At 42.6% G+C, this 23,066-nt stretch overlaps 1 protein-coding gene across 2 annotated transcripts in view; it reads left to right on the forward strand.

Annotated features, from left to right (window-relative positions):
- Positions 1–23,066, forward strand: part of IGF2R (insulin like growth factor 2 receptor) — a 111,925-nt gene that overhangs the window by 38,959 nt on the left and 49,900 nt on the right. For both annotated transcript variants that reach the window (XM_061624292.1, XM_061624291.1), the window contains exons 8-21: positions 1,622–1,784; positions 4,326–4,497; positions 7,410–7,513; positions 9,090–9,254; positions 11,522–11,659; positions 12,490–12,636; positions 14,328–14,465; positions 15,376–15,517; positions 17,052–17,229; positions 17,831–17,946; positions 18,483–18,639; positions 19,377–19,553; positions 20,093–20,194; positions 21,091–21,192. In XM_061624292.1, coding sequence (XP_061480276.1) covers positions 1,622–1,784; positions 4,326–4,497; positions 7,410–7,513; positions 9,090–9,254; positions 11,522–11,659; positions 12,490–12,636; positions 14,328–14,465; positions 15,376–15,517; positions 17,052–17,229; positions 17,831–17,946; positions 18,483–18,639; positions 19,377–19,553; positions 20,093–20,194; positions 21,091–21,192 — 2,001 coding nt within the window. The remainder of the gene's footprint in view (positions 1–1,621; positions 1,785–4,325; positions 4,498–7,409; positions 7,514–9,089; positions 9,255–11,521; positions 11,660–12,489; positions 12,637–14,327; positions 14,466–15,375; positions 15,518–17,051; positions 17,230–17,830; positions 17,947–18,482; positions 18,640–19,376; positions 19,554–20,092; positions 20,195–21,090; positions 21,193–23,066) is intronic.

Consider the following 23,066-nt stretch of genomic DNA (forward strand, 5'->3'; position numbering starts at 1 on the left):
GGGTAAAACAAGTGTCACACAATAAGAGTGTTAATTAACTCCATTTAGAACAGGCATGGGGAACCTGTGATCCTCTTGTTGCTTCAACTTCAACTCCTACCATCCGTGACCATTGGCCATGCAGGGTAGGGCTGAAGGGAGGGGGACCATAGTCTGTCCCTCCTTGACTGAATACAAACCACAGTTCCCAAAGTTTGTATGTCATAGGAAAACTGCAGTACTGTAAATGGAAGCTTTCTCTCCCTTCCTGTCGAGTGCAGAGGAGGGGGATGGGAAGGAAGTGACCCTGGAGGCTTGTCATGGGTGGTTTATGATCATTTTAAACCACATTTAGATGAACTAGGCTTGTGTTGTGGCTAAGACAAATTATTATAAATTAAACCATTGCATGTTAGACACATGTTGCGTGCTGCACTGTTGGGGTGGGGGAGAGAGTTCAGGATTCACATTTAAGCACATGTCCTAAGCATGCACCTAGTGTACTTAGTGTAGCACAGATACGTGTCTTCTGTGCCAGGGTGCAGCTGCACCAGCATTTGGGAAAGGCATGATATCGCTGCATTGCTCAGTGATAAGGCAGTCAGGAGAAGCCCCTGTGCCAGCCTCCTTGTTCCATATTTGTCGCGCCTTGCAGCATCACTCTGGCAGATGTGCAAAACTTGTCTCATCCAGTGTGTATTTTGGCCTTTCCAAATACTTCATGGTTCCTTCCCTCCTTAATGCCTTTTCTAGATTCTAATGTATCTTCACGCTCATTTGGTGGATGTGTGAGCTTGTTCAAGTCTTGTTCACAATATCATTTGAGGAGAGGGCTACACATCCACTATGACAGTCCTGTAAGACTGTACGTTTCATGGTTATACAGTAACATTAATACAGCATATGACTGTGAGGAGCTTTAGTTCAGTTTTATGCAAAATGCCAGCATCTTCCCCTCTAGTAATTCTGTTCACAGCATTGTGTTCTTCAATATACAAAGGGAGTCTGGACTTGAGTAGTGCATCTTTTGATTCTCCTTTGGCTTTTAGTAGATGTTAGGAAAAAATCAGCCAGCCTTTCAGTTGGATAGCTGATGAAATAAAAATTGTTGAGTTGATGCATAAAAGTCAAAGAAGGGGTTCCAATTCAGCAGACTGTTGTGCATGATTTGAGAAGCATTTACCTTTTTAGAAAGTGGCCGTTTCCTCCAGTTGCATGGGAAGCGGTTTCTGAAATGGAAGTGGTATACGTTTGGGAGCATCTTTATGTGCAGTGCAGGGAAGGAACTTCTCCCTCCCCTTCCCCTCTCCACACAATAAAATTACAAACCCTGTTGCTGCTCTTGTTGTGGACCTGCTCCATATAGCACATTGTGTGTGTGTGCATGTGTGTGTAAAACTTGCATTTTGCACTTGATTGCTCTGGATCTATCTCAAGTTGTTGTTGTTGCTTTTTAATGTTATTATCTTGTTTAATTTTTGTAAATTGTACTGTTTTTATTGATACGTATTTCTATATTTGTGTTTATTTTTTGTAAGCTGCCTTGCGGGCCTTTTGGCCAAAAGGTGGCATAGAAATAAACCATAATAATAATAATAAGTTCCTCTTGAATCTTCTTGGCACATTTTATTTTTTGCATTAGGACACAAGCCCCAAACTCACTGCTCAAAGCAACTGCCGGTATGAGATTGAATGGGTTACAGAGTCTGCTTGTCACAGAGACTACTTGGAGAGTGATAACTGTGTTCTGACCAGTGAGCAGCATGGTATCTATGTGAATTTGACATCCCTGACACAAATTTCAGGTAAGCACCTTCGGTCTTTTAAGGATGAAGTAAGGCTGTTTGTGTAAACACAGTCGAGGAAGAAGCTACACACATTAGTGCAGGTCTGCAGGATAGCTGTAGCATTTCTAGAACAGTCTGTTTTGAAACTACTCCTGTGTATATTCAAGGTTCCCTGAATGGTAAAAGCTAAAGCAGGGGCCCTCAATCTTTCTAGGACTGGGGACACATTTGGAAAGCTAACCAATATCGTGGGCCAAACAAAATACCCATTTCACAGATGAAAAACAGGTCCTGCTCAGACCCCCCCGAAACAGGAAAAAAGGGGCAACCCTGCCTCAAACCCAGCAATGACCCCAACGAAAAAATAAAACAAAACTCAATTAAAAAATAAATTGGAAGAGTGGGGGGCCTTGTTGGGCCCAAGAGGAGTTAGTTGTCTGAGGGTGTTGTGCTGCCTGTAGTCCCCATGTTAGGAACCCCAGAGCCAACCCAGTGAGGAGAAAGCTAGGCTATTAAGTCTGTAGCTCTGTGGGTGGGTGGGGGCAGGAGAGATAGCTTCCCTTCTCTTCTCCCAGAAGTGAAGCAGCCCTATGTGGACTGTACCAAACATGCCTGGGATTTAATCTCAGAACTGAGGCTTCTTCAAAACCAGGATACTGCACACCAGGCATGGAAAGCATAACTAGTAAGTTCTTACAGAGGCTCACAGTTTAAATCTGAGTATGAGAGAGAATAGAGCAGTAGATTGTGAAGAATCTACTGCAATCGTTTTCTTCCATAAATCAAATGTGTGGTTTATGTCACTCCTCTATGGCATTGGTTTCCAACCATTATGAGTACAGGACCCCTCTGTAACCTCAAAAACAATTGTGACCCCCCCATATGTTAATTTTTGCTCCTCTTGCTGCTGCTGCTCTGGCCATCACCGCAATTTGCAGGCAGGCAGAGAAACAGAGGCAGAAGAGAGAGAAATCTGCCTGGCAGGAAATTAAAGCCCAATCAATATATATTAAATTTAAATACATGGATCCCGCAAGCCTATAGGCAAAATCAAAATAAGAGCAAGCTGGGGCGCCAGGTGTGGGGGCAGGTGAGTGCGAGTGGGCAAGAGAAGAAAAAGAGAAAAGTAATGCAAAGGGAGAGGGCAGGCATAGAGGGAGGAAATGCGTGTCAAGTTGTGGGTGGGGGAAGGGTCCAGTGGGTCAAAAGAAGGCAGCAATTTAAGAGGTTCAGTGGAAGAGTGGTAGGCAGGAGTGGATGGCATCCAAAGAGGCAGAGGTGAGAAAAGGAAGGGGGAACGGCTGAGATTTTTCTAGCCAAAATGTGTTGGGCACATTTCTTAATTTTTTTTTTTATTAAATCCATTTGGAATTTCATCATTATGTGTTTTCCTTTTTTCCTTTTGACATCCTGGGGTTCCCCCCTCCTTTTCTCACCTCAGTGGAAGAGTGAAAAGGAGCAGCCAAGTGGGTGGGAGGGTGCTTGAGACATGAGGGCAGAGAGAGGGAGGGTGGGTTGAAGTAAAGTGTGCTGTGTGTCCATTCTAGGTGCTTTCTTTCTTGGAGTGACCTATGGTGGGAGCAAGACCTCAAAACAAACACACACGGTCCCACTCCTCTCCTTTTGCTCACTCCCTCCTCCTATCCCCTTCCACCAAAGGGAGGGTGTCCCATGGGAGGGAGAAGTAGACAGTGAGTGTGAGATTGGAATCTTCCTCAAACACGGCCTCCTTTCTCTCCCTCCCTTTCTGAGGCAGAAAGGTGAGGAGTAACCTCCCCTTCTTTTCTCTCCCTCACCTCCCCCCCCATCACCACAGCCTTTCCCTTAGCCTGGTAACAGCCTATGTGGGACTACAGGAGAATGCACCGGGAGAGGAGAGTGTGCACCGCTGCTGCTTGCCTCTTTCTGTGATGTTCACATTGCAGGAGTCTGGTGGGTTGTGGGAAGGGGTTGCAAGAAGGCCAGAGGACCCCCCCTCTCCCCCCACACCCCTTCCACTCAGCACATGTTGGCCACCATGTCTGCACTCTCCTCCTTCTGCTATGCTGCTGCCACCACCTGTCCGAGCAGCATGCAAAGGCTGGGCCTACCCTTACCCATAAGGAGCTGGGATCCCAGGAAGAGTAATCAGCAGCTGGTCTCCGGGGGGGGCAGGGTGAGGACCCGGAAATGAAAATCACTTGCAGTTATTCAGTTTGTTTCAGTCATCCTGAAAACTTTTTAGAAAAATTAATAAATTTCTCTCTTGGCTCTTCCTGCCCCTCCCCCCCTCCAGGATGACTTCCTGGCCCCTCTGTGGGTCATGGACCACAGGTTGGGAACCACGCTCTGTGACAATTTTTGCATGGGCTTCTGAAACAGCTGATGGAAAGAGCAGAAAAGAGATACAGCCATGATTTAGTGGGTCATGAGCTGACGCACACAAACAGGTCATAACAGGGCTATAAACTGATTGTGCAAAGTCTGTTGCTGTCAGTGTCTTGTTGCTTCTCTGCATAGTCACCTAAATATTTTTTACTGGAGATGCGCTTCAATCATCATGGCCCTTCCTTTCTTTAGGGAATGCCATACCTTACAGTGCTAAAGATGGCACACAATATTTATATTATCTGAACGTATGTGGGAAAACAGTCGGAGGTAACTGCAATGATACATATGCTTCCTCGTGCCAAGTCAAACCTGCACTTTTTCAGTATAAAGTGGCAGGAAGGTTCGCCAATCAAACCCTCAGGTGAGTACTTATTAGAAAACAGTTGTTGAGAATTAATATTTGTTGGAAACAAGACCTCTCTTGTGCACGTACTGTCCTGGCAATTCTTCTAAATCCAAGTTCCATGTGGAAGACAATCCTACTGGTCTCTGGTTCTATTGTCTGGATGCTACTTTTACCATTTTAGAAGAGAATCCCATGGGAACTCTTAACAAGCAAATGTATTTGACTTGATATCGGGGAGAAATGTTTTTTATTTTTGGGCAAAGGTATTTTCACAACAAGTGAGACCTACAGTAAACTAAACTGTTCAGCTCTCATATTATGATAGAATTGACAGTTTTGAAAACCTTTGTCTGTTACCTGTTGTGTTTTGCTTTTAACCAGGGGTAGCCAGCTTGCTATCCTCCCTATGTTGTTGGACTGCAGCTCCCATCAATCCAAGCCAGCATGGCCAGTAGGTCTGGGATGATGGGAGTTGTAGTCCAAAACATCTTGAGGGCACTGTGTTGGCTACTCCTGCTCTAAATACTCATTGTAACACTTCTTACTTCCTTTTTTAAGTTCTGACCTTGAGGCATTCAGTTTGTTTGTCCCCCAGAGTGCTCATTACTTTAACCGTCTAGCCAAGTACTCTTCTGGCCTACCATTTTTTATTTTAATTACCAATACTGAAAGCAGTATAAATATAGTAAAGGACCAGAGAGTTGAGAATCTTCTAGACGAGCCCTTGAAAATGGAAATGGACTGTCTTCAAGTCGATTCCGACTTATGGTGACCCTACAAATAGGGTTTTCATGGTAAGCAGTATTCAGAGGTGGTTTACCATTGCCTTCCTCTGAGGCTGAGAGGCAGTGACTGGTCCAAGGTCACCCAATGAGCTTCATAGCTGTGTGGGGATTTGAACCCTGGTCTTCCGGGTCGTAGTCCAACACAGTTACAGTTTACTGCCTTAAAGTTAGATTTGATTGAAGCTAATGAGAGTAGAAATGCATTTTGGATTTTGTTAGGCTAAACCAGCTGTCCAGATTTGAATTGGGAGCATTTTTAAATCAATTATTCAAACCTGAGAAATGAACTCCCATGTGGTTTTCTGTGTATTTAACAAAACCTGCTCAAGAAGTAATGCCTCAGATATTATGCTTGTCTGCAGGTTCACATTTTTAGATACCTGAGAGTGTGTTGGGGGAATAGCCCTGTATGTAAATATTTTGGAGCTAGGCCACGCTTAGGCCTGGTTTGCACATAATGTTAAAACATGGTTAATTAAACCATGTCTTTGTGTCTTGTGCAGATACTGCACACCATTTTAACTGTAGTTGCTTTGCTGCCAACAAATCACAATCTGAAACTATGGCTTATTGTTGGCTTACAATCTTTGGCTTGTTTTAACCAATGGCTTAGCCCTTCATATGAACCCAGCACCCTTCCTTAACTGTGGTTTGTTATTGCCCCCCATCCCAGATGCTCATTAAGCAACAAAGACGTTAAGCAAGAGCAGCTGGAAAATAAAATCAAACTTTGAAGAATGAGACATGGTTGGTTTGATTGTCTGTGGGACAATTTAGGGTTAACTTCTATTTTGTTAAACAAATCAGGGAGTAGTAGTATGTGCAAACCAGACCAAGCTATGCTGCCTGTTTTTCAAAGTGGGCTGTAACATACGTACAACTGCTGCATTATAAAACACTTTTATTAGAAAAGCCACACAACAATTCTAAGTGGTGGCCATGAAATCACAGAGAATGGGTATTTATTAAAAACGGTTCATTTTCTAGCATGTGTTTCAGCATTCCTCCAACCTTGTGCCCTCTAGATCAGAAGTGGGGAACCTTTGGCCCTCCAGATGATGTTGGACTTTAACTCCTGTTATCCCTGGCCATTGGTTATGCTGGCTGGGGCCAATGGGAGTTCTACATCTGGAAGGCATCAGCTTGGGGAAGGCTAAGATGTTCTATTTGTGTATAACTTATGCTGGAAGTAGTACTGGTCTACTTTTTTTACTGGTTTTTAATTTTTTCTTTTGATACAACTGGAATATGACAAGCTCAAGAAGCAGGACATAGTTGGAGAACTTTGTTCGTAACGTGTGTCAACGTTTAGTGAATTGGAGCTAAAATGGGTTACATTCCTAATTAGGAACCTGTCTGCCTGTTTTGAATCAGGTTCTCATCTAATAATGTGCTCTGTGGGGCTGCCCTTGAGGTGGGTCCAGAAGCTGCAGCTGGTGCAGAATGTGGTGGTGCAACTACTCACTGGGGCAGGGTATCGCCAACATGTCATCCCACTGCGAAAAGAATTGCACTGGCTGCCCATTGGCTACTGGGCTAAGTTCAGGGTTCTGGTTTTGGTGTACAAAGCCCTATACAGTTTGGGACCAGGATATCTGAAAGATTGTCTTACCCCTTATATACCCAGTCAATCACTGCGCTCTGCAGGTGAGGGCCTTCTGCAGATACCATTTTATCAGGAGCTCCTTTCCACATAACATAGGAGATGGACCTTTAGTGTTGTGGCACCTACACTTTGGAATTCCCTCCCCTTAAATATTAGACAGGAACCATCTCTGTTATCTTTTCAGCGCATACTGAAGACTTTTCTCTTGCCACAAGCCTTTTAAGTAGAGACCTTATCCCGGTCTGTGTCTGTGTTGGAATTACTTCTTTCGATGTTTTTAAAGCTTTTTTAAAAAGATGTTTTTCAAGATGTTTTGTTTTAATATATTTTAACATCTGTTTTTAAGATGTTTTAGAGTGTTTTTAGTGTTCTTGTTTGCTGCCCTGGACTCCTACTGGAGGAAAGGCGGGATATAAATTTAATAATAATAAGCCTTTTTTGTTTCCATTGAATGTGGGCCACTGATGAGCTTTCTCTTCCTTATATCAGATTAGCTATAACAATCCACTTTTGTCATTGTGGCTTTTGAAAATCAGGTATGCTGATGGGGATCTCATTCTAACATACCCAGGGGGAGATACTTGCAGCTCTGGTTTCCAGCGAATGACTATCATAAACTTTGAATGCAATCAAACAGCAGGTAATTAACATGTTATCTGTGGATCAATTTGAGCAATATGGATCTGAATACAAACAGCTCCTTTTGTTTTGAAGTCTAAAACTTAAGTGCTTATGTAAAATGCCATTTCTTTAAGGAATAGGGCAAGCTGTTTTGCTGATTTGTGGAGGACAAACATAACTAGATGTTTGTCATAAGAGAGTAATAGAACCTTCATGTTCAGAGGTAGTATATTCTTCTGGGTTCAGATATTGGGAGCAAAACAGCTGATAGCATTGCCTTTATGCCCTGCTCATGAGTGGGCTGTTCTTGGGGATGGAATGCTGGACTAAGAACATAAGAACATAACATAAGAACATAAGAAGAGCCTGCTGGATCAGGCCAGTGGCCCATCTAGTCCAGCATCCTGTTCTCACAGTGGCCTATCAGGTGCCTGGGGGAAGCCCGCAAGCAGGACCCGAGTGCAAGAACACTCTCCCCTCCTGAGGCTTCCAGCAACTGGTTTTCAGAAGCATGCTGCCTCTGACTAGGGTGGCAGAGCACAGCTATCATGGCTAGTAGCCATTGATAGCCCTGTCCTCCATGAATTTGTCTAATCTTCTTTTAAAGCCATCCAAGCTGGTGGCCATTACTGCATCTTGTGGGAGCAAATTCCATAGTTTAACTATGCGCTGAGTAAAGAAGTACTTCCTTTTGTCTGTCCTGAATCTTCCAACATTCAGCTTCTTTGAATGTCCACGAGTTCTAGTATTATGAGAGAGGGAGAAGAACTTTTCTCTATCCACTTTCTCAATGCCATGCATAATTTTATACACTTCTATCATGTCTCCTCTGACCCGCCTTTTCTCTAAACTAAAAAGCCCCAAATGCTGCAAACAAAAGAAGAGCCTGCTGGATCAGGCCAGTGGCCCATCCAGTCCAGCATCCTGTTCTCACAGGGGCCAACCCAGTGCCTATGGGAAGCCTGAAAGCAGGACCAGTGTGCAAAAGCAGTCCCCCCACTTGTGGCTTCCCAGGAACCTGGTATTCAGAGGCATAACTACCAAAAGAGGCCCTTGGACACATCCAACAGCATTCTTGTATTCTTACCCTTCAGATGCCATATTTCACAACCTTAAATTCTTCAGGGAATCTTAAAATTCTAGAGATGGTTTGTGCCCAGTACTTTAACATACATTCTTAGCTTGAGAATTAAAACTTTTCAAACTGGGGTTGCTTACTCCCACATTAACCTGCCTAGTGTTAGATCCAACTTTGGGTACCCCCATTCCTGATGGTTAGACGGGTGCCCTCCATGTTTGTGGCACATCAACCCCTTAACTCATCTGGCACTAACCTGGCATCTTCTAGGTGCCAGGTTAAAAATGTCTTCATTTTCTTCAGGCTTTTAATAGTTTTTAGACTGGCTTTTAGCTTCTTCTGTATTGGCCAGGGCTTTTAAGTCCCATGTTAATTGCCATTGTTGTTTTAACCATATGTTGACAGATGCCTGAGATTATTTCAACAGTAGATGGGAGGTAAAGGCTTTAAATGGTTTGTTTTACATTTTCCATGTCCTTTTTTAAAATCTTCCTGTATTTTTGTGAACTTATCAAAGACAATGATGGCAAAGGAAACCCGGTGTTTACAGCAGAAACAGACTGTTCATACTTCTTCACCTGGGAGACCAAGTTTGCATGTGTTGGAGAAGAGGAAGATCTCCCTTGCATGGTCGCAGATAAAAAGAAACGCTATGACTTGGCACGACTGATTCGTCATTCTGGTATGGCTATCTTTTAAAAAAATTATCATTAAGATATGCAGTACATTTTTAAATTGTAGTTTGTTCTGCCTTATCCCAGATGTCCCAGCAATTAATATTTTAAATCTGAAAACTGTAAAAATTACATCTGATAAGTGCTATCTTAAACAGATTCTGCCAGATGGTGTCCATGGGTGATGAGTCTTCTCCTTTCTCTCCTCCATCCCTGTACCCCCTAACTTGCTCAGAGGGTTCCCCAACTCTCCAGGGCAGATTTGGGGCCCGTTGTGTGAATGGAAGTGTATTCTGATGACAGGCTAACACTGTTGGGTGTTAGCTTGTTTGGTCACTGATCAGACATTGGTGATCTTCCAAATCAAAGGGAGTTCCTAGTTGTGGTGTATCGAGAGAAAGTGGCTGTATATTCTGACCACTGGAATGCAGTGCATTTGTACTTGGTGCATCTTTAGGGTCACAATAGTTGCAGCGTAGGAGGTGCTAATCTGGTCAAGGTGTGTTGTGTTCCTTAAACTATCAGGCAACCAGCAAAGGCCCTGGAACACTGATAGAATATACTCTGTGGCAGATTCTCTCAGCCTTGAAGTAAGCTTACAATATTTTTAGAATAGCTACAGCTTTTGACATAAGTATGCGTTAACAGTATTAAAGGTTTGGGATTACAGGAGTTGCTAGTTTGACTTTGAGAGAGCGAGTGTGGTGTTTTTCACAACAACTCCACTTAAATGCACTCCTAGCCAGTGATGCTATCTGACTTTGCAAACACTAGGATGGGCCCAGAAGCACTGCAGACCAGTTTACAAAGAAGATGAATCCCACCCAGCTTTCCTCTCCCCAGATGGACTTTATTCTCTCAGTCATAGGTTAATGCTTTTTTTTTACCAATTTGTCTAATGTTCTGATGGTGTTATACCCCACAAACAATTTATGTGGTATTTTATGTAAGACATAGCCTCTGCTACACTATAAATGCTATTGTTACTGTTGGTGGCGTTTGTTTATTGCATCTGTTAGTTATACAAAAGTCTCAAAGCAACTTAACTCTGACAGCAAGATAAAATACAGACACAACCAAAAGTCAAATTTAAACAATGTATAATACAAAATCTCTAAAATGCTCATCCAACAACACAGTAAGAAGGACAAGTCCTACCCCACCCTGCTAACAGATGAGCAGCACAGTTAAGGCTAACTTCACCACCAAAGGCCTGGGTAAATACATAGGAAGCTGCCTTATTCTGAGTCAGACCATTGGCCCATCTAGCTCAGTGTTGTCTACACTGACTGGCAGCAGCTCTCCAGGGATCCAGGCAGGAGACTCTCCTAGCTCTACCTGCAGATGCCGGGGATTGAACCTGTGGCCTTCAGCAAGCAAGGGGGATACTCTGCCACTGAGCTACGGCCCTTCTTAGCCTGGTGCCTAAAAATTGACAATGAGATGTGTTTCCCTGGGGGGAGCATTCCACAAAGGGAATATAGGTTGTACATCAGTCAGCATCTTAATACCAGGTCAAAGGGTCTGTCAGATTTCCACTATCTCTGTCTTGACTGGACTTCTTTTTTCAATTGTTTTGCTTTCAACTAACTGTAAGTCACTGTAAAAACTAAATCTTCATGCTTAAACTTCTTGTGTTATTAAAAAAATGAATATATGTCATACAGAAAGCTATTTAATCTGTTTGTAGGACTGCAAGAAAATATTAAAATAGACTCCAGAACGTCTCACAACATAACTTTTATGGGGCCAAATGAGATTTTAATTCTTTCTGATGTGTGGCTAGTAAGCACATCTGGCTTTTTGTGTGTGTGAAATTATTACAAAAAAATAGTGACCATAGGGAAGGGGGAAAAATGTGTATCAACACGGCAGTATTGGGGGGGGCTTAACCCTTCCCTTCCTAGCCACAATTCCATTGAAAATTAGAATGCAGCAATTAGCCTTCAAGGAAAAAAGCTGTCATTGGCGCCAGTGGAAACTTTCTCCTAAGCTAACTGCTGTGTGTGGAGAGGGTGATTTTCATTGGTTATTGCAGTTAAGGAAGGAAGGGTTAAGCCCCTCCCCTCCCTTTATGCTTCATCCCTGATGAATAATGGGGAGGCTGGGCGTGGTATTAAATAAAAACCAAGTGTGGTTGCTAACTGTACATTAGAAGTAATGTCTGGTTTGACTGAGCTTTTATATGGCCATTTTTGGGGTGGGGGAGAGACTGTTTAAAAGCTGTATTATCTATTAAAATTAAACATTCTAAAATGTGATCTCTTAATTCTAGAATCAGAGCAGAATTGGGAGGCTGTAGATGATAACCCTATAGAAGGAAAAAAATATTTTTTCATAAACGTCTGTCACAGAGTACTTCAGACAGGAAGTGCAATAAACTGTGCAAAAGAGGCATCTGTTTGTGCCATAGGTGAGTAGAGGATGGAACCTAATCTTTCTTGGAACATGGACTATGCTCTTAGTTTGCAAAATTGATAAGCAATTTACATACCTGCGTACACAAATACCTGCTGCAGAATGGGCTTTTATACATATTTGTATGTTCCCCCCCAATCTAATATCATACATGCAAAAGATTTTGGGGTGTCCACTGTAGTCTCTGCATAAAGGTCCCAATTTCTTTGGACCTAGGAAGCCTCAGCATCTTTTTTATTTTCTGCCGAGGCTTCTGGAAAGCTTAGTAGACTGATTCTTAATCTTCAAGAGTGAGAAACCTGTGTCCCTCCAGATGATGTTGTACAGCAACTCCCATCAGCGCCAGCTAAAATATCCCTGAAGAAGAGTGTACATTCAAAACAGTTACCTATTGGATTGATAAGGAAAAACAACAACTTGGCTTTACTTTATTGTTTTGTACCCTTGCGATTGTATCTGGCTAACTCATTGATGGACATGACTGACATTGGTTCATTGCAGTGGGTTTACTCTGAGTATGACGTGGTCAGATGCAATCCTTGTATTTTTTTATCCCCTCCCCATCCAGCTTTTTGGTAGTGTTTAGCCTTGTTTTTTTTTTTTTACTATAGACTATGAATAAATATGGTAGACATGCCCTAGAATGCCTTTCCTCCTATGAATTCCCTACTTTAAAAGAACAATCTTCAACAAATGAATAAATGGCTTATTTTTATTTATTTTTTAAAAAAGTTTTTTGCTTTCTGTGTAAAACTAAAAGTTTTTATAAGATGATCCATTAAAACAAGTATCTGTGTTTCTCATTTGGGGTGTGGCTCTCTTTAGGTGAAAGCAATAGCACAAAAAATCTAGGGACATTTATGTCTCCTCCCACAAAAGTTGGAGAGAATATTCAGCTTTTCTATTCAAATGGTGATGCATGTCGACCAAACAAGAAAATTGCAACAAAGATAATCCTAGTATGCAAGCCAGGTGAGTATTTTCGGTTTTATTAGAGCCAAGTTCTACTAATGTGGTCTCAGACTGCAAACCTTCACGAGGACTGGAAAAGCTGTGGAAGCAGTAGTGGTGAGGTCTGTACAGCAGGAGGTGGGTGCCTTTTTCAACTTGAGGGCCACATTCCTTTCTGAGCAACCTTTTCCGGGCCACATAGTAGTGAGTGAGGCCAGAGGCCAAAGTGGATAGAGCATTGAATGTAAATTTTACCTTTGTGCAGTAGGCTAGTTTCTGTGTGTGCGCGTACATGCACACAATCTCTCACCCCTCGATATCCTCCCATCCAGGCAAGCAAGACTCATCACCTGAGTTCAAGGTCACATTCCAGCTAGGCAAAAACACTCATGGAGGGTGTGAAGCAAGGCCAGGGAGGGGGGCGGCCCGGGGGAGCCCCAAGGAGCAGAAGGAGAGGCCTGGAAGGCTGCATTTGGCCCTTAGGCCTGAGGTTCCCCACTCCTGTCGTACGTTCAAGAGCTGTTTTGCATTGCTCAGTATGTGACTTGTGGGCTACACAGAGCCTTCTAATACTCTATCCTTTTATCCTCTAACCTTTGACAACTGTGCCTGTACCATTCTCTCTTGTTCTGTTGCTTATGTTGCTAGTTAAAGACTACCACATAGCAACCAATATGGCAAGAAAGGGCCGTTGGTTGGGTTCTCCCATCAAGGGAGCTGCAGGTGAGCTGGTGAACTGCCCTGGGGAGGCTGGTCAACAGATGGATGTGGCCTGACACTGTTAAAAACTGTCCTGCAACCTGTTTGGGTTGATTTGCCCTAAACAGATGAACTGGATCTGGATTTTAGTTTGCTCTCTTACTGGCTTCTCCCTTTTCATTTGCAACTTTAAAATTGATTGTACATCCTTTTATATAATGAGGATACACTGTATACCCCACCTTCATCCACGTATGTCAGGACTCCAAGGTTGTCTTAACAGCAATGGTGTGAAATGGGTTAGGTTGAGAGTGAGTCACTGACCAAAAGCAAACTGAGCAGGATTTTGGACCCAGATCTTCCAAGTCCCAAATAATGTTTAGCCTCATTGGCTCTCTTCTTGACTTCCGAACAATTTTTTTTGAAAGGAGTTTGGGGAATGTGTCAGCTTTTACTACTTTTACCAATTTTTTTAAAACAAAACTGTTCCAAAAGTGTCTGAATAGTGACCCCTAAGCTATGCAGAACTGTTGGAAGTCTGTCAACACATCTCAAAGTTATGGATGCTTCTCAAAGCCAAAAGCTGGAAACCAGAATCTCAAATAGTGTGTAGTTGTGGCTGCCTCTTCTCAAATGTGGACATGATATAACTGCAGCGGGGGGGGGGGAAGAAAACCAGAAGGTCTTTAAGTTTATTAGTGTGGAGATGATAAAAAGGTTGGGGCTTTTAAAAGAAACTGAGCAGGAAATAATGCTGTGGTATTTGGACTGCCCCCCCACCTTTTCAATTGGAGGAGAAGGGAAATGTCTACTCACCGTGTAAAACAATTGGCTCTTCTGAGGTAATGTGCTTGGCTGGCTTCAGTAACTAATCTGTGTGCCTGATCAAGTAATCTGACAGACTGAAGTTCCTGAATGCAAGAGCCTCTGCTTATTTTCCTTGACCGGCCTCTTGAAAATGAGTGGCTGTTTGATGGTTCAGTTCAGCATTAATCTAACTGATCTGTTCCCAGGTGACCTGGAAAGTGCTCCTGTTTTGATTAATTCTGGGTACGATGAGTGCCTGTATGAGTTTGAATGGTATACTGCTGCTGCCTGTGTCCTGTCTGAAACAAAAGGAGACAACTGCAGCGTTTCTGACTCTCAAGCAGGTAAGTAACCTGTTTGAAAACTGTACAGCAGTAACTGGACATGGAATGTTGGGTCAGTGTCACAAATTCCAGCTGCTCATTTGACTAACTTTTTTCGTTTTGCATCACCTGTCCTAAGTAGCAGGAATAGAGTTGGTTTTCATCTCTAAAAAATAAATAACTTGAGACAGAGTTAAATCTCAATCTTACAGCTTTTGAATTCATTCCCTGTGTGCTCCACCAGGCCATAACTCTCCAGACCTTCTGGAAAGGTACTAACACTGTTTCTTTCTCTTTTCTCTCCCTTCCTCCCCCTCGCCCCCGAAGGATTTTTATAGACTGCTTTTGTTGTTGGCTTTGATTTATATTTTGGGGTGGACGGCCTGTTTTGTTGTGGTCTTCCAGGATTCATGAGTATTCTTATGTCTGTATCTTACTGTAAGCTGCCTTAAGAATTTACTCAAAGGTCGCATGTAAATAGTTGAAATAAAAAATAAAGTGAGTAAGCCTTACCTATTAAACCCAATTTATTAAAAAGAAATAAAATACATTTTGTTTTCTGGAATAGAATCTGGTGCATGAATAATTGCTGGTTATTAAAAAGAAATAAAATACATTTTGTTTTCTGGAACAGAAAGTGCAGGAATGGTGCATAGCTAGCAGTAAAATCTTGCAAATGTAATATTGCATGGGATGTTTTTCTAAATCCAACTGTATGCTGGTGCAGTGAAGGCTGAAAATCTGTTTTTGCTATGTGTTTACTTTGTGAAACTTGAGTGTTAGAATCATTTATGGATAACATGTTTAACATAACACATGGAGTTTCTGTTTAAATCAGGTTTATGCATTTTGTCTCTTGTGGAAACAGTCTTTTAAACTGAGCGTACTGTAAACTTCTGTACTAAAGGGATTTTTGTTCATTTCTGCTTAGGATTTTCTTTTGACTTATCACCACTGATGCATGAGACTTACTCAGTAAAAACACCCGACTATACTTTCTACATCAGTATTTGTGGCAACGTGTCAAACAAATTGTGTGGGTTGCAGTCTGCAGCATGTCAAGTGAAAAAAAAGTAAGAGTTGCTAATGCCTTTTTTTGCTGTGTGGGTTGTGTCCTGAAGAGCACATGGAGTAGTGACTAAAGCTGCAGTCCTGGGCGCGCTGATTGGGATTTACTTCTCAGTAATCATGTGTATAAGATAGCACTGTGTTGCTGCAATTCAAAGCAGTTATTGAGAAGTTAGCCCCATTGAATTCAGTGGTAGTTGCTTTTGAGAAAATATGCTTAGGAACCTTCTAAGCACTAAGATTGTTCTAGTTGATGTGGCCTTAAACAATGTCCCTTAAATCACATGAAGACTGCTGGAAGGAAAATACAGAAATCATCTGGGGATCCAAATGGTTTAGGACTTGTGCCAGTGGGAAGTTTCCTTACTTAAGAACATAGGGAGTGCCTTATGCTGAATCAGACCGTTGTCTGACTCAATATTGCCCATACTGACTAGCAGGATTTCAGACTGGGTTCTCTCTCAGCCCTACCTGGAGATGCTGGGGATTGAACCTGGGACCTTCTGCATGTTAAGCCAAATGCTCTATCACTGAGCTATAGCCCTTTCCCTATTTATTTAGTTCAACCCCCATCCTAGGCCTATCAAAACTGCTTTTGAAACTTTCCTCTGTTTCAAAATTCTTCTGCCTTGCAGCTTTGGATAGGGGCACTGCTCTTCAAGAAATGTAAATTTAAAGCATTCTTGGGCACACATATTTATTTTAGTGGCATTCTGGAACCTTGGGTTATCATATTTTAAGTTTGATCAACTGGAGTATGTTCCTTTACCTACAGTTACCTTAGAAGGAGCGTAGTTTTACACTTCTGTCCAAAGCTGTAATCTTGATGGTACACATAGCATCTCAGTATCGGTGGTAAAATAGCTATCATGCCTCTAGCTATGCCCAGGTGAACAAGAACAGATTGGCCCACTGTTGATTTTATTGGAGGGGGGCTGGGCCTGATATTAGGTGGAGGCTTGTTGTGTGCTGGGAAATTACTTCCAGTGCATGAAGAGCCCAATCCCATGAATTGCTGTAAATAGCCAGTCAGAGTTTCCAGTGCCATCATGGTAAATACAGGCAATGGTCCTGTATGTGAACAATTAATTAGCACTGAATGGAGAGCAGCGATGCAAATGGCAGCAGGCCTTCCTGCTTTCCTAAAGTGGCACAAAGCTGAGCCATAAGGGTAGACTGCTAGTTGCCGAATGTATCCTTGAGGCTGTTTTCTCAGCTTTCATAACACAGACTCATTTGTATTACAGTAGGGCCCCACTCATATGGTGGGTTACATTCCAGACCCCCGCCTAAAAGTGAAACCTGCCAAAAAGTGGAACTCCTTCAATAAAATGACGCTTGATGTCCGAAAAACGCCGTAAAAGTGGGGCCTCACTCTAATTTTAGCCGCTGTATTAGCAGAATGCTGAAAAGCGGACTGCCGAAAAGCAGGGCCCTCCTGTAGCATGTTGCACTTTGTCCTGGAGGATAATGGAGATGCTTAGGCACTTGTATCCCTACAGGAAACCTGTATGATGTTTTATTAATGTATACTTTTAGTGGCAGCAACGTCTGGAATCTGGGGATGCCCAGTTCTGAGCTCTCCTATTATGATGGAATGATTCAGTTGAACTACCAAAATGGGACACCATACAACAATGAGAAACATACACAACGGTCTACCCACATCACCTTCCTATGTGATCGTGGTGCAGGTGCAGGTCTACCTGAATATCAGGTGAGTGCTGTATGTGGATAACTCTTTTGCATTGCTTCCTTAGTTAAGCTCCCAATAGTTTAACATAATGGGAAATTAAACCCTCACAAGTGTTTGGAGGTAGAAGGGGATGCTAGTTCAGAGGCACAACGTGCTATGCTTTTTAGATCTTCCTCTATAGGATGCTTGGTGGCACCGAGAGGTTTGCCTAATAATCTACAAAGAGTCTTTGGAGACTTTCATAATAGGTTTTACCCTTTTGTGTAAAGTGATTGCATAGCACTGCATTAAAAGTGTTGCTACAAGGTAGCCTTTTCAGTGGTCCTGTGCAGAGGATTTGTATCCCTGTGGTGAGGAGGAGCTATGTACACAGACACAATCATGCCAAATGTGTTTGGAGAGTGTTGTTAAGTGGTGATATATAGTTATTAATCTGGATACATCCACATAGGCTTGAGTGGACTTTCTGACAGTAAAGGCTAAGTTTCCATTTGAGAGCAAAATTTATACCACTTTAGAATTGGAAAGGAGAGCTTTAGCTTATAAGTGAGCCACAGTGGTGGTGTTCATCTTCTACACTTCTCATTTTTTGTTTTGTGTATATGTGATTGTGGTAACTTAGGCAGAAGACAGCTTCACGTACAACTTCAAATGGTACACCCAATATGCCTGCCCAGAGATTCCCACAGAATGTGTTGTCACAGATCCTCGAACCATGGAACAGTACGATCTTTCACGGTAAACAAAGCAATAGTTCTGTTAATGTGAAGTCTGGGTGGTAATGCTTGGCTAGCAAGTATTTCCTGACCAAAGCCCAAACTTACATTTCATACTTAACCTTGTCCTGGATAGATCAGCAATGCTGTCACTGTGTTCCGAAATCCTGAAACTAATGGATCATAGGAGAGGAGGGGAGTTGTGGGCATGTTCTTCCAAAGGATTGTCCATTTGTAGTTCTTGTCAAAAAGTAACTGGCATTCCTGAATACGTATGTGTAGTGTGAATGCACTGAATTTGAGCTTGTGGTCCTCTAAAGCTGTGACCAATATAACTTGTGATATTTTATAACATGCCTGTTGCAGTGAGAAGAACGAGTGGAAAAATGATTGTTAGTTGCTGCTGCTGCTGCTGCTGTTTGTTAGATTTTATATCCTACCCTTCCCCCCAAAGGGAGCCCAGAGTGCCAGGAGAAGTACTGCATCACAGATAGTAACTTTTAAAAAATACTTTAAAATATATCAGAACTCAATATTTTTGTTTTGCACGTTTCTCAGTTTATCATTATCTGGAGACAGAAGGGAAAATTGGTATGCAGTGGACAACCCTGAACACGGGACACGTAAAAAATACTACATAAATGTCTGCCGACCTTTGAAGCCCATCCGAGGCTGTGACAGGCGGGCATCAGTCTGTGAAATGACATACAAGAGTGTGAGTACCAATACATAGACGAAGGAAAAACTCAAGCTAAGCTCCATCTCACGTTCAGAACTCTTATGTTGAGATGCTTTTCACTCTTCTATTTCACTTGCCTTCTGTTCTTCTCTTGTGTATCTAACTTTTAGATTTTAATCCAACAGACAGGGCTTTGAGTCTTCAGTATTTTTAGCACTTTCTAAATCTTAAAAATATTGGCTTAGGGCATAATTCAAGCCCCCGTCCGCTGTGCCAGGCAGGAGGGACTGGATGGGGTGGACGTCTCCCTCTACCATCTCCAGAACAGGTTCATTGGCATGGAGCTCCCTCTTCAGCCTGTTTGCATTTTGGCAGTCAGAAGTTTGGCTGGTGGGTGTCCACCACCAGCAGTAGCATGCGGAAAGTCCCACCACAGCTTTCCAGGGGAGGAGCCTAGCCAGCCCCACTGCTATCGCTGCATCTGGCCCAAACCAAGCCCGATTGCTAAGATTTCCAGGCTGGGGTACACTAGAGCAGGCTTTGCCTGTCCACCTTGGCTGACATCAGGGACGGGGCTCTGGATGCAGTGGTTGCCCTGCCGCTTCATCACACCCTGTTGCTGCCTAATCAGGGTTTGGATTTCTCTGCCAATCTGGCAGGTGCTCTTTATAGCATGACTGCAAACAATTCTAAATTCATCATTGAAAAGATATTTTTCTCTCTTTCATCTAACAGTCTTTTGCTTCAGAATGGCTTTCTTTTTCTCATTTCAGAGTGGCTTTCTTGAGGTTTCCATCAGCAATCTGGGGATTGCCAACCAAGGCCCTGTCGTTGAAGGACCTGGCAGAATCCTCCTAAATTATACCGATGGCTCTCTGTGCCTCATGGCAGATGGTAAGAGTGAGCCTTTCACAAGCCTCATCCATCTCAGCTGCTCCAAGGGTACTCTGGTAAGTTCCCAGCTAACATCCTTCTCCTCTCACTGTAGTATCATGGCATTATCTTATTCTGGCCATAAGTACATAAGAGGTTAATTGGGAGTCAGTACCTGAGTTCTTCCTTGAATCTTTTTTGTCATGTGACCTGGACCTGAAATGCAGAACGATCTTGCTAGTAACTCTTCCCGCTTTCATGTTTTGAAGTGAAGTACAGGTTACTCATCTGTTCTAGTATTAGTATGACTTTGATAGGAGTGGATTCTGGTTTTTCCCCTGAGAATTTGCCAACCTGGCATTAAGCAGTGATTACCACTTTTGGGGGAGGGTGTTTGTGGAAAGGAAAAATTCTTCTAAGGAAAAATTCTACAGTGTGGCAATAAAATGATCACATTTATTTTTAATTCAAGCAAAGATCCTGAGGTCCTATCTTCCCAAACTATTCAACAACAACAAAAATGCAGCAAACTTGGAGTATTTTCCTGTGGTGCTTTTGAACCCAGGCTGTTTGTGTGCATTCCTTGCCATAACTTCCTGACTACTTGTCCTTCCAGAATAGCAGCCCGAGATTCATTGCCATGAAAGAATGTGTTGCGACTTTTCTGTGGGAAACTGAAGCTGCTTGTCCAGTTGCAACAACAGAAGGTGACTCTCAGGTGAGTGGCAGGAAAGAGATGCAAGCAAATTGTTAAGGCTTTTACCCACATGCCCATTGAATAGGTGAGCTTACATACTTGCAGCAAAGTCCTACGCATGCTGGCCTGTGGTAGGGACGCATGAGTATTCCAACGTTCAACCTGAAAAGGATTGTGTTCTTGTGAGCCCCTGAGGTCAAGCATTTACAAAAGCTCAAGCCTCTTGTTAGCCAGTGGTTCAAGTGCTCACAAAAAAGCCACCTCCCCTTCACCATGCCCCTTCCCCCTAGCACCCCGGCGAGGAGGAGCAGGAGGGGAAGGCAGTGGCAGATACTTGCGGTGCTGGATATTTGCAACAAGCAGATCTCTGCTCAACTCAAAGCCTATTTAGCAAAGAGTCTTAACAGGCGCTCTTGCTTCTGCAAACACCCTTGTTCTATTTCTCGCAATGTCCTTACCTAGGAGAAGTGCAGTGGACTTACTTTCAGATGTCCCTCAAGAATTGCAGGTTTAACAGGGAGCCAAACTTTGGAGTCCTACCCTTAAGCATTGGATAGTTTTTATTTGGCCGCCCACAATTGTAATAAAAATTGTTAGACTCAGATAGCACAACCTAAGCCCTCTGATGCAAGGATAACTGTGAATGAACCGGGCACTGTTGCTGATAATAGAACTATAGAAGGAGTTAATTATTGTGGGCACCAGTAATCCTCCTTGCATCAGTTCTACTTAATTTAACATGATACCCATCTGCCCATATAACTTACTTGAAAAGAGCTCCAAATTGGCTTTACTCTAACCAATGTGGAAGATGTCCTTTTCGACTTGGAAGTCAAAAATGCTATAAATGTTTTCACTGTACAAGTCTTTGTTGTATCTTTATCTCTCCTCTTGATAAATTGTTTTGTTTTCTGCAGAGCTGCTCTGTAGAGAATCCCAACACTCACTTTGTGTTTAACCTGGAACCGTTGGCTTCAGAAAAATCATACTTCGTCATGCGAATTGGGAAGTCCTACATGGTAATGGTTTTTCTTTTCCAAGCACAGAACTTCGTGTCCTTAAGGTTCATGCCATCTAGCTTTCCTTTTCTGCTGCAGATTTGTAATTTGATGGCCTCTCACGGGAAGCATACAGAGACGCTTTCAAGAGTGCTGTTTCATAGGGGTGTGCACAGACAACAAGATTTGGTTTGCCCACTAATTTGGAGCTTCAGAAAAGAGCCAGATTTGGTTTAGATTCTGAGGGTATCCAATTCAGGTCTGAAGCCAAACCCAGATTTGGAACAACAAAGCTTTAGTGCCTCCCCGTTCAGCATTATGGGGAGTTTTTAAAAAGCTCTGTGTTGTATCCAGTGCTGCTGATGGGACTTCCCCTCCTCTCCTTCCCCCTGCAGCCCCCCTTGCACCCTCAAATTATGTTCCAGAGAGAGAAGGCACATGGGGAGAGGAAGACGAAGCCCCATTCCGCAAGCAGTACTTCACCTGTGCAGCATTGCATGCATCCCTATACCTTTTTTAGCCTTTGACAAAACTGAATGACATTTGCAGGCATTGTAGCCCCTTCTGACTGAATGAAGCCTGCCAAATTCCAGACAAATAGCTTCAGGGACTTCTGTGTTTGGCACATCTATAAAGGTTTTTTTGGAAAGGAACTATCTTATGTGCCTATGACTTATGGTGACCCTATGAATCAGTAACCTCCAGCAGCATCTGTCGTGAACCACCCTGTTCAGATCTTGTAAGTCCAGGTCTGTCTCTTGTTTGGTCTTCCTCTTTTTTTACTCCCTTCTGTTTTTCGTAGCATTATTGTTTTTTCTAGTGAATCTTGTCTTCTCATTATGTGTCCAAAGTATGATAACCTCAGTTTCATCATTTTAGCTTCTAGTGATAGTTCTGGTTTAATTTGTTCTAACACCCAATTATTTGTCTTTTTCGCAGTCCACGGTATGCGCAAAGCTCTCTGCCAACACCACATTTCAAATGAGTTGATTTTTCTCTTATCCGCCTTTTTCACTGTCCAACTTTCACATCCATACATGGAGATCAGGAATCCCATGTTCTGAATGATCCTGACTTTGGTGTTCAGTGATACATCTTTGCATTTGAGGACCTTTTCTAGTTCTCTCACAGCTGCCCTCCCCAGTCCTAGCCTTCTTCTGATTTCTTGGCTATTGTCTCTATTTTGGTTAATGACTGTGCCAAGGTATTGATAATCCTTGACAAGTTCAATGTCCTCATTGTCAGCTTTAAAGTTACATAAATCTTCTGTTATTACTTTAGTCTTTTTAACGTTCAGCTGTAGTCCTGCTTTTGTGCTTTCCTCTTGAACTTCCCTCAGCATTTGTTTTAAATCATTATTGGTTTCTGCTAGTAATATGGTATCGTCTGTATATCTTAAATTATTGATATTTCTTCCTCCAATTTTCACACCTTCATCTTGGTCTAATCCCGCTTTCTGTATATGTTCTTCATATAGATTAAACAAATAGGGTGATATAGTACACCCCTGTCTCACTCTCTTTCTGATGGGGAACCAATCGGTTTCTCCATATTCTGTCCTTACAGTAGCCTCTTGTCCAGAGTACAGGTTGCGCATCAGGACAATCAGATGCTGTGGCACCCCCATTGCTTTTAAAGTATTCCATAGTTCTTCATGATCTACACAAAGGCTTTGCCTATAAAGCACAGGGTGATTTTCTTCTGAAATTCCTTGGTCCGTTCCATTATCCAATGTATGTTTGTGATATGTTCTCTGGTGCCTTTTCCCTTTCTTAATCCAGCTTGGACATCTGGCATTTCTCGCTCCATATATAGTAAGAGCCTTTGTTGTAGAATCTTGAGCATTACTTTACTTGCATGGGATATTAAGGCAATAGTTCAATAATTACTGCATT

Source organism: Rhineura floridana, chromosome 4, assembly GCF_030035675.1.
Source record: "Rhineura floridana isolate rRhiFlo1 chromosome 4, rRhiFlo1.hap2, whole genome shotgun sequence".
In the NCBI taxonomy this organism is placed as follows: domain Eukaryota; kingdom Metazoa; phylum Chordata; class Lepidosauria; order Squamata; family Rhineuridae; genus Rhineura; species Rhineura floridana.